Genomic DNA, 11,113 nt, shown 5'->3' with positions numbered 1-11,113 from the left:
GTGCATGTATGACAGACAGACCTCATGGGCTCCTTCAAACAACTGCCACCTGCAACTTGCAAAAAAAATTAATGGCTCACTCGAGTAGGCCTATACGTCTGTTCTTCTGCTGGGTTTATTAAAAATACATCTTTATCTCATAGAAACGTATGCTGCATTATTGAGTGAAATACATAGGCTAATAATGTTATGTGCTGCTCCTTATTCAAAGTGGAAGCCTGCCTCCACAATGTCTGCATCAATGGATGCAGTGGAGGAAAGTAACTACTGTAAGTACATTTACTCAAGTACTGTACTTAAGTAAATGTACTTACAGAATATATACTTTATTACAAAATATATTCTTTTTTACTCTACTGGAGTATTTCCAATTTCCAATACTTTTACTTCTACTCCACTACATCTCAAAGGCAAATATTGTACTCCACTACAATTCGTTTAAATCTTTAGTTACTAGTTACTTTGTAGATTTTGATTATTATTACAAAACCACTTCAGACCTATATACGTTGGCAATTTGAAAATAGCCAATCTACAAGTTCACAACGCCTTGCAAAAGCTTGTAGATCTGCTATTTTCAAAGGAATTTGATACATTTTATACATTTGAAAACTTCTGAAATGGGTAATTATTGTTATTTTGATGCCTATACTTTTGTACTTTTACCTACGCTACACTACACTACAGTACAGTACATTTAAAATTCCGGACTTTTACTTATAACAGAGTATTTCTACATTGCAGTATTGATACTTTTACTTAAGTAAAACATTTGAGTAGGCCTACTTTTCCCACCACTGAATGGATGGAATATGCATTAGATTATAGTCTAATAGTGTTTGTTTCTCTCCAGGCCCTGGTGAAGGCACACGGTGTCTATCGACCTGCATTTGTGATTAGGTGCTGCAAACAGCTGTGCTGTAGGCGACAAGCATTAATAGCATGCACGACTCAAGTTGTTGCCAAACTTTTCTCATGAGACAGTGTTACACTTACAGAACTGTTAAAGCGAGACGAATTCATTTCATTGACCACATTTATGAATTTAAAGACTATTCTGAGTAGGCCTCGGTCAATCTAACGTGCGGTTTGTTCTATGGCAATAAATAATAATAGCTTCTTAGGCCTATAGTGCTATTTTTTGTCTGCAACAACGCCGCAATGACGTTGAACTGGAGGTCAAATTCATTCACATAGCCTACTGTGTAAGCACTAAGCAGAATGCTAATGCTAGTAGTGGTATGTATAGGAGTTTATTTATTATAGCCTATATATATATATATTCACAATTGTGTTTGCGTTTGTAGAATATCTGTAGACCTACATTAAAGGGACATTTCACTTTCAAACATGTTTGAAAGTGAAATACCCCTTTAAAGCTAAATGCTTAAATGTGTAAATGTTTTGCGTTTGGCGTAACTAAAGGATTTAAATTGTGTTGCCTTTGCTTTGATGCTTTGCGAGTTTCCATTTTTATAACACAAGCAATATCAACAATTGACCAGCAGATGTCGCTGTCCTCTCCCAACACCGAGCGTCTGCGCAGCCTAACCTCATCTCTTGTGGAGAGCTGGACCCCTCTTACTATTCCAACAGTGAGCGCGCCAGAGAGGGAATGGGACAGAAACAGATAGAGGTGGACAGAGGTGTGACTGAGAGGAAGACAGACACAAGGAGACTCAGAGCCAGCTGATCATTTGCCATAAACTTATTTATGTTTATGTTTGGATTTCAAAAGGGGGGGGAAAGCCGAACTGGCAGTATAGTTTTTCGTGCGTAAAACGGGATAAGTTGTCCTCCAAATTTTTTAGGAGTTCTGCTACACCTTTAAGCTGAAAAGATATTTCGAGGTAGTGACCCCTGGAGCTTTCGTTGCCTCATAATAATGTCTCCTTTATTTAGCCTATTAGGTCTCGTGCGTATCCGTGCGTCTGGCTTTTCGTTATCCATTAATGAGTTACTTTGCCTTGGATTTGTCTTAAGTGTTATGATCACTCATAATTTAAATGAATGATACCGATCCTAATTGACTTTTCTCTTCCCTCCCTCCCTCTCAATTAAATTTCAGGGCAAGAGTCACTGCAGGAGCGCGGATTACAATGATACGGATTTTGGAAGTTTGGGTCACCTTGGTGACAGTTTCTTTGCTGACCAGCGTGGTTCTCGGTGGAGGATATGGGCTGAGCATGTTCGCCGCGCAATCCTCGCCGCCGGACCCGTGCTACGACGAGAACGGGAACCCGCGGCGATGCATCCCCGACTTCGTCAACTCCGCGTTCGGTAAGGACGTGCGCGTCTCCAGCACCTGCGGGAGCCCCGCCGCCAGGTACTGCGTGGTGGCCGAGAAGGGCGAGGAGAGGACGAGGGACTGTCACACGTGCGACGCCGCCGACCCCAAGAAGTGTCACCCGCCGGCTTATTTGACGGACCTCAACAACCCGCACAACCTCACCTGTTGGCAGTCCGAAAACTACATGCAGTATCCGCAGAACGTCACCCTCACGCTGTCGCTGGGGAAAAAGTTCGAGGTCACGTACGTGAGCCTGCAGTTTTGTTCGCCGCGACCCGAATCGATGGCTATATACAAGTCCATGGACTACGGGAAGTCGTGGGTCCCCTTCCAGTTCTATTCCACCCAGTGCAAGAAGATGCACAACAGGCAGAACAAGGCGACGATCACCAAGCAGAACGAGCAGGAGGCGATCTGCACGGACTCGCACACGGACATGCACCCTCTTACGGGCGGCCTCATCGCCTTCAGCACCCTGGACGGGAGACCGTCGGCGCACGACTTTGACAACTCGCCCGTCCTCCAGGACTGGGTGACGGCCACCGACATCAAGGTGGCGTTCAGCCGCCTGCACACGTTCGGCGACGAGAACGAGGACGACTCGGAGCTGGCGCGCGACTCCTACTTCTACGCGGTGTCGGACCTGCAGGTCGGCGGACGGTGCAAGTGCAACGGCCACGCGTCCAAGTGCGTGAAGGACCGAGACGGGAGTCTGGTGTGCGAGTGCAAGCACAACACCGCGGGGCCGGAGTGCGACAGGTGCAAGCCGTTCCATTACGACCGGCCCTGGCAGCGGGCGACGGCCAGAGAGGCAAACGAATGCGTTGGTGAGGCAACATATACTTTTTATTTTTTAAATGTAAATGTTTTCCACATGATATTCTATTTTGAACTTAGAGAGTGTGCACAACGCATGTCATTAATTATTATTATTTTAAAAGATTTTCATGAGTTGAAAACAAATTCAAAAACATTTCAACAAGAATTTCATGAATAAAATAAAAAAATATCAAACGAATATTCCCTAAATTTAGAGAACAAATGTTTAAGAAGTCGTGAAAATAGCAGATCTGCGGCGCAAAGTGATGGGTTGTGAGCTTGTAGATCTGCTATTTTACCTCGTTTGGGTTTCTGGGCAAACGTCTAATTTCTCTTTTGGGTCTTGAGCTAATAGCCTACGTTTGGGAACCACTGGTGTAGCCTACAATAACCAAACTGTTCACTCTCAAAGTTACAAATGGATACTGATCATATTTTACTGTGTATTTGAATTAATGTTGTTGTTCGAAGATCACATTTTTACAGTCGAAGTAGGCCTACCTAATTGAATTTGATGCTCCCAGCTCTGCTCAGTCATATTGCCATTACGCACAAACAGGCCCAGTTGCGCGCAGTAGTCGTCATTGCAAAAATGTTCCACATTAACATATATTTTTGCTCCAGTCCACACATGTTGTATTTCTTATATGAATGAAAAATGTATCTTCAATTTGTTAACAGGGTCTGGGTTTTCTTGTATTTTGCAGTGCGTCAAAGTGGCTTTGTTTTAGAAATCTATTGATTATAGCCTATAGTTTACAATCAGGTTAAATTATTTATTAAACAAAACAAATGTGAATTTGAGTGTAAATCATTATCTAAAGGGTTGAATTTAAGAATGGGGAACGGGAGTCATGGCCTTGAATTTCCAAGCATTATCCCTCACAATATAAAAAAAATGAATAAATAACAATAATTACCTTGGCTTTTAAATGCAATGAAACTATTACTGCAGAAATTAAAACATTTAATTATTCATTTTATTATACTTACATGGTATTTCAACCTATCATTAAAAGCTTTCATTTGCAGCGAAAAACACATCTAAGTCACAATATCTTAGAAATATATTAGGCCTACAAATTGGTAAATTCTGATTTAAAAATAAATGCATAGATACTTTGTTACTTGTTATGTAGTTCGGAAGGGATTTGTTAAAGGTTATACATGGAACCTATTATTTACATTGTTTTGAAAACATTCGCCTCTTTGAGAATGATAATAATGATGTAGCTACAGCTATGCCATGACTAAATTAAAATAATGTAATTTCCCTATTGTAAGAAGCTATTTTATTGACAACAGCATTTAATTCCTATCCATTCCCTTTTTCCACATTCACGTTATGTTGAATGCTGATGTTTATCTTGTACATCCAGAAAAAAAATCTCCAAAAAGAAAAGAAAGGGCAGGAAGTTATTTCACCAAACAAGTGCGGGTGCCTGAGTGCGTAATTGCATTTTGACCAGTGTTTCCGACTGTATAGTGGTTCAATAGGAAGGAAACATTGCAGCTGCACAGATAGACGGCAGGGGCGTGTTGTGTTTCCCTAAGCAGGTGCTTTTATCAGATTGGATGGGCGATTAAGGCGGGTTTATTGACATTTTTGGCACGTTGAGTATAAACTGCCACTTTGGACCAAGTAAGCTATTCAAAGGGGTGGACAAAACATGAGGTAATTGGAACCCTGTTCTAAGTTTGTATTCTATCAGCAGAGTTTATTTGCTGCATAGCTTATTTATTTTCAACAGAGCTGGGTGGCTTGTATTAACACAGCCACAGATCAAGCCCCTGAGCTACAGTGAACCTAAAGTGGGAAAAGCAACAAGTTCCGACACTGCCATGGTTTGCTCAACGACACGGAACAAGTGAACAACTTGTTCTCCTTGCCCTCCGCTTTTCGCCTCTGCAAGGCCAGCATGTTGAGTGTATTTTACTGAAACAAAAGGTTGTCACTTGTGGCATCCATCACGCTGTCAGCGAGAGGCCCCTTTCACCACCTCGCTTTTTATTGTGAGCAGTGTCATCAGATAAAGCTTCGGAAAAGCCAAAATAAGCACGCTGTCCAAGGGAAGGGAGGAGAACAATAAGGGTGGCCCGACACCTTATTGTGAAAGACGTCTCAGGGGAGGAGTTGTGTCCATTGAGCTACAGAGGGAATTCAGGCCAGGGTAGCTGGTGTAAGCAATCCCTCTTGATCTGTTGGTCTCTGACTTTGTACTGGTTCTCTGATGGTTAAACTTAAGCTCTTAGTATACTTGTCCGGGGTCAGCGCTGTACGTGGTCTGCTTTTTTTTTCATCTACACCAAATCTCTTCACTGAAAATAGCCGATCTACAAGCTAACAATGCGTTGCAAATCTTCCACCCAGCTTGGGGATGCTATAGGGTTCAAGTGGTTAATTTACACTTTGTCCTATGATGAAGTGTAAATTAGACTTGAGACAATGAGACGAGGTTAGAGAAAAGGAGTGAGGTATGGTTATGGGAGAGTAGTTGCTACCAGTGACTGGCGGCAAGCGAGCAGGACTAAGTCAATTTCCCATGTCCTTGCATGCGGGGTTGTCATTACGTTTTGTAGAAAAGTATTTATATTGGCAGCGTTAGCCCACGTTTTGCATTCCCATCAACTGGTGTCGCGTGAAATGCAAATCCCCGCCATAAGACCTGCAACCTGTTCTGCATTTTTATGAAATGTACTCTCCTTTGTTAAAGAATGTTCCATGATGGTATTTGACCATGTGCCACCAGATCATTTACTTAAAGGCACATATTATTAGATTTGAAAAAGACACACATGCACGTATATGCACACGCACACGCACACGCACACATGCGCACGCACACACACACACACACACACACACACACACACACACACACACACACACACACACACGCACACACACACACACACAGTGACACACCAGGCTCTCCCTGTCCTACTTTAAGTCTGGGTATCCCAGGCAGCTGCTTCATATTCAGTGTGTGCACAGCGTAGCGTTGACCCCTGACAGTCAGGGCTGCGTTCCTCCCTGGCCTGACTGATGGGCTGTGAAGGGAACTGTGGGAAAAGCCTCCCTGCCAAGTGGGTTTTGAGGCAACTTGAAAATGGTAGCCTTAGTCACTCATACGTGTAATTTTGCACTTGTTCAATTTCAACTTTGTTTTTGCTGTCCCGCTGCCACGCAATGTTCTGTTTTATAATGGCGGAGGTCAAAACGAGCTTCATTTCCTTGTGCTGTACCTTTTCATAAGCGTTCGCCTCGCACCTTCATGCTCTGTGCCTGAACAGTCATGTCTTCTCCGGGATAGAGTATTTTCTATTGGTTTGGGTGTATTTTGGTAAGGAAAATAGAGGGATTTTCAGCTTGTAATTTCAGCATGACATCCTGCGCTGAGGCTTTAAAACGTCTGTGCAACTCATTGTGCATGAGTTTTCTGACACCAGGTCAGTGAGTGTAACTCTCACCCTATTAGACCGCATGTTTTTTTATCTCAGATTGTTATCAGTGTGTTCTCTGCTCTGCTGAAAGCGTTTGGCAGCTTTCGAACACACACATGTACGTCTTTCTTGGTTACGTCTGACACGTCTGCCACCCACAAGGCAGCTGAATTGGGATATGATTGTATCAGTTGCCTACTGGCTCTCCTCCCAGCCCAACCAGCACGTACTGGTAGCTGAGCTCTAAAAATAGTGGTCATTCTGAATGCATGCTCACAACATCCACAAGGCTTCTTTGATGTATTAGCATTTAGTGGAGATATGAGAGAAAGGACGGCTTTCATTTTTATGCCAAAATCACTATGGACCTGTCTTACAGGTTGATTTTTACACTCTTGAGTTAAATTCACATGGATTTGACTGTGTAGCTGTTTCAGTACAGTTTGACCAATTATTTAAAGGTTAAGCACTGATAACAGTAATGTATATTATCAAATGAACCCTTACGGATTGGGGTCCCAGTCCAATGACCTAATGCATGTCAAATTGGGGTCCTTGACATTAAAAAGGTTGACAATCACTGAGCTATATCCACAGCATTACAGCATGCTGTAGGTTATTGCTACAGTATGTTTGTTTGTTGTTATTCAGTTGGGTCATTGGCTGCCTGAGATCCTCTTGAGAAAGCAGATTCGGCTCGCTGTTGAGCTGAGTGTATCCTCTGTGTTGGACTGGTCTTTCTCCATGTGGCTGACTGGGACCATTGACGCTGTTTCTGCTGACTGTGGCTGGGCCGCCTCGTATCCCCTGAGCTGCCAGGTCGGACCAGACTGGTCTGTTCACCATCTGGGTCTCATTTCAGTTGCACCGTAGCGGCCCACCATGTGACGGCACAAAACAATGTCTCAGACGCATGATGTCATAGGTATTCTCACAACTCGCACTTTCTCTCTCTCATTCCTCTCTACCTCAGGTCTTTTAATTTAACCCCCCACCTCTCTCTCTCTCTCTCTCTCTCTCTCTCTCTCTCTCTCTCTCTCTCTCTCTCTCTCTCTCTCTCTCTGTCTCTCTCTCTCTCCATTCTTCTCTCTCTGTTTCTCCTGTCCATCAAAGTCTTCCCCCTCCAGGGAAGTTGGTTTGCAGCCTGGGACATTTTGTGGCTTTCGATTTTTCATGATAGTCATAGTCAGAGGATGTTATTATAATTTTTGGGCTTGTTTTTCGTTACATTTCTGTTCTTGGTATGTTTTCATGGTTAACGGCATTACCATAACATATTCAATATGTAATAAAGAAAACGTAAAACATTTCAGATTAGCAACATTACTATTACTATTACTATTACTATTACTATTACTACTACTATTCATATTATTGAATGTTCTGTCAAGCTGTGTGATCAGTGTGAATAGATATAATGGAGTGGAGAAAAAAAGCCAAAAGAATTGACTGACATTCAGTGGGGAACCTTGACAGAGCACACAGACCCTAAATGCTGTATGGACAGAAATATACGTATCTCAGACAGGACCATGTTATTGAATAAGAAACTAAAGTGACCGACAAGAGAAAACAAGAATTATGTGTTTTACTGTGCTGTACTCAGCTCTTAAGCCACAGAAGGGCATTATAGATAAAAAAACTAATACAATCTCTTTGAATCTTTCGAAGTATTATTGTGTCATATCACATTATCACAATAGAATAGAACAATTGGGATTCAAGTATAAAATGGGCAAATCTGCTGTTTAAACAGCCCGTAAGTAGCAGAGTTCCATTTAGATGCACTGACCAGTTTAACTATCATTCAGGGATCTCTGCTGTGAATGAATGGAAAATGTCATTTGTCTAACCTATGGGAGTCCAGAGGAGATAATGAGCAGTAAGTAGATACACAGGTGTGTGAATTTTGCAATGTAAACGAGTCAAGACAAGTAATGTACAGTACATAGAGTACCTACTGTATACTGATATAGCCATATGTAAATGATCTATAAACAAACAATATACAATGGCTATAACAAAGTATTAACCCTTTTGACTATGACATGCATTCATTTATTTTCTTATGCAGAATAATCTGTTATGTCATCATGAAAAGGAAACTGTCAAAATCCAAAACCTAGAAATGGAGAGATCCAACACTCTCTTTCTCCAAGACAATAAATCAGAGACTGACTTTTTGACAGAAAAGTTTCTGGTTAACAACTGTTAGCACTACAAACCCAGAGCTCGTTTTGGATGGAAAAGATCAAACAAACACCGTAGTCCATGCAGCCTCCAGTCCAAAGCATTGATTACTAGCAGAGAGACGTGTGTCTCTTGATGACATCATAGAATAAAGTTTTGTTTTTGTTAAAGCTGCAATCCATAACTTTCATGTCCTACCCGGAATTCAAACTCCAGTCCCCCACACAAACTGTTGAGCTGTCACTGAGCTCTCGTTTGGGAAGGCGAGATATTTCCCTTTAAATTTCATGCAATACTTGTCAACCTGTAGTGGTCCTACCCGACCACAGGAATGTCTCAATAGAAGAGCAAGAGAGCGTGCACCTCCAACCACTGCAGTTGTGCTGCTCATACTCTACCATATAGATTGGTTAAAATAACATTTAATTCACAAAAACAATCATAGCAATATGAGCTTTTGTGTTCATTCTGTTTTAGGTTGAAGTTTTACTTTGAATTGAATTCAGATTCAGTCACACATGAATGTGACTGATCAATGTTAGCTCAATGTCAAGGTTCAAGGTTCTCTTGAGTACAGGTACATAAGAGTAAAACGTATTTTTGTTTGGCTTCCTTCAGACAATGCAGCAGCATAGCTAATAACAATAATAATGATAAAATCGTAAAAAAGATTTAAAGAAAAGAAAGACAGTGCAAAACAAAGAATAAAAAGAGTGCATCATCATGTACATGTGCATATAATCTTGGTATATTGTATACACCAACAGCATTTTTTCCCCAGTAGCTGCCACCTAACTTTGTGTAAACAACTTCACAGTATATCCTATATACAGCAGATTAGGTAGGTGCAGTTCAAGCATAATAGTGCAAGAAAAGGATGGAGGAGATGTGACAGATGGGAGGGGGGGGGGGGGGTAGCGTTTCCCTTTGCCCTGGTTCGTTCTAGTTCTTGTGAGTTCGTTCATTTACCTGATTGTATGGTTCTTCTCACAAATGCGCAGTATTTGCCTCTGTTCTGGCAGGCTAACGGGCAGCATACTTTTAGCTTTGACTAATGATAAAACAGGCCTTCGACACTGCATCTATCACAAATGTAAAGCATAATCTTAGCTCCATATGGGCCTATATTCTCATTGCCTAGGGTCTCTTCTGGTCATATAGGCCCACTACGACTCTGGTGCGAGGTTTCTCTGTATACAAGGAGACCATAAAACAAAGGGATGTATTTGAGGGATCTGAAAAATCCATGCTCTGGTAGAATTCAGTGTCCTCTGGGTACACACAGTGCATGTTTTGAGGATTTTGTTTTGCTGAGCTCATAATTCAAGACAGACATGACGGTCGAGCCAAAAAGGTTTCACTCAGGCTTCTAAGAGCACACTGAAAAATGTTGTACTGCTGTGTTGTGGACAGTGGTTTAGAGAGGTGACTCGCAAAGTATCCAAGTGTACGCTAGGTTTGAATTACCCACTTAAACCCTATATATTTTGTCATATGACAAATAGCCAATCTACAAGCTCACAACCCGTCACTCACAATGTAACACGCTGCAAGCTTGTAGATTTGTTCTATTTTAGATTATTTAGACATTTTTTGATTTAAAAAAAATAAATTTTGCCTATAGTGACATGCACAAAATAGGGACACAGGGTTGAAAGTGGATTATTGCTTTCATTAGACCTGTATTAGTTAGTAGTGTTCACTTCAGATACACAAGAAACCAGGGTCTGAGAGAAGGGACACGTGCGAGACATGATTGAAGTCTGACTCCAACTCGGGTCCTTGCAACTCACAAGGAGCATGCGGTACGTGCACAAACTGGCTGAACCACCAGGAACCCCCTATGTGTTCATGTCATTTTATCATGGGCTGGTTGATATCATCACTGTCATCACTGCTGACTGACTGGTATGGAAGACATGCAGTTAGATGGCATTGGCAGCTCTTACAGGGATTTGGCTTTAATTATTTGACAAATAATTGTCATACATTCATGTAACAGTAACTTTTTCAATTAAACAGATTAGGACAGCGCCCTTTGGGGGATTTTAGTTTTGATATAATCTGTCATTGGTATATTATTATATTTAACAATATCCATTCCACATTGACCCCGACCCTCTTGCCAAAATGAGGCAGGCATTGGAAGTGTACCGGAAATGTATTAATTTATCTTATTTACAATTAATATACAGTATATGGTTTCTGGAAACATAGTTGTTGCTTTCCAAAATAACCTCAGTGCAAGGACACTCGCAGCTCTTACAGACCATAGACAGACACTGTAATGACAATGGAGCTATACAGGTGGTGGTCCAAAAAAGACTACTAAAAGGGATGTTACACATTATGACTTTAACTGCTGGTTTG

The 11,113-nt window shown here is 41.6% G+C and overlaps 1 protein-coding gene across 1 annotated transcript in view; it reads left to right on the top strand.

Annotated features, from left to right (window-relative positions):
* The first annotated feature begins 1,622 nt into the window (after window positions 1-1,622).
* Window positions 1,623-11,113, top strand: part of ntn1b (netrin 1b) — a 55,692-nt gene continuing 46,201 nt past the window's right edge. Inside the window, exons 1-2 of the mRNA XM_084071435.1 lie at window positions 1,623-1,850; window positions 2,069-3,117. Coding sequence (XP_083927561.1) covers window positions 2,100-3,117 — 1,018 coding nt within the window. The 5' untranslated portion in view covers window positions 1,623-1,850; window positions 2,069-2,099. The remainder of the gene's footprint in view (window positions 1,851-2,068; window positions 3,118-11,113) is intronic.

Source organism: Gymnoscopelus microlampas (genome assembly GCF_963454915.1).
Source record: "Gymnoscopelus microlampas genome assembly, chromosome: 11".
Lineage (NCBI taxonomy): Eukaryota > Metazoa > Chordata > Actinopteri > Myctophiformes > Myctophidae > Gymnoscopelus > Gymnoscopelus microlampas.
This window is presented reverse-complemented; position numbering and strand designations above follow the sequence as displayed.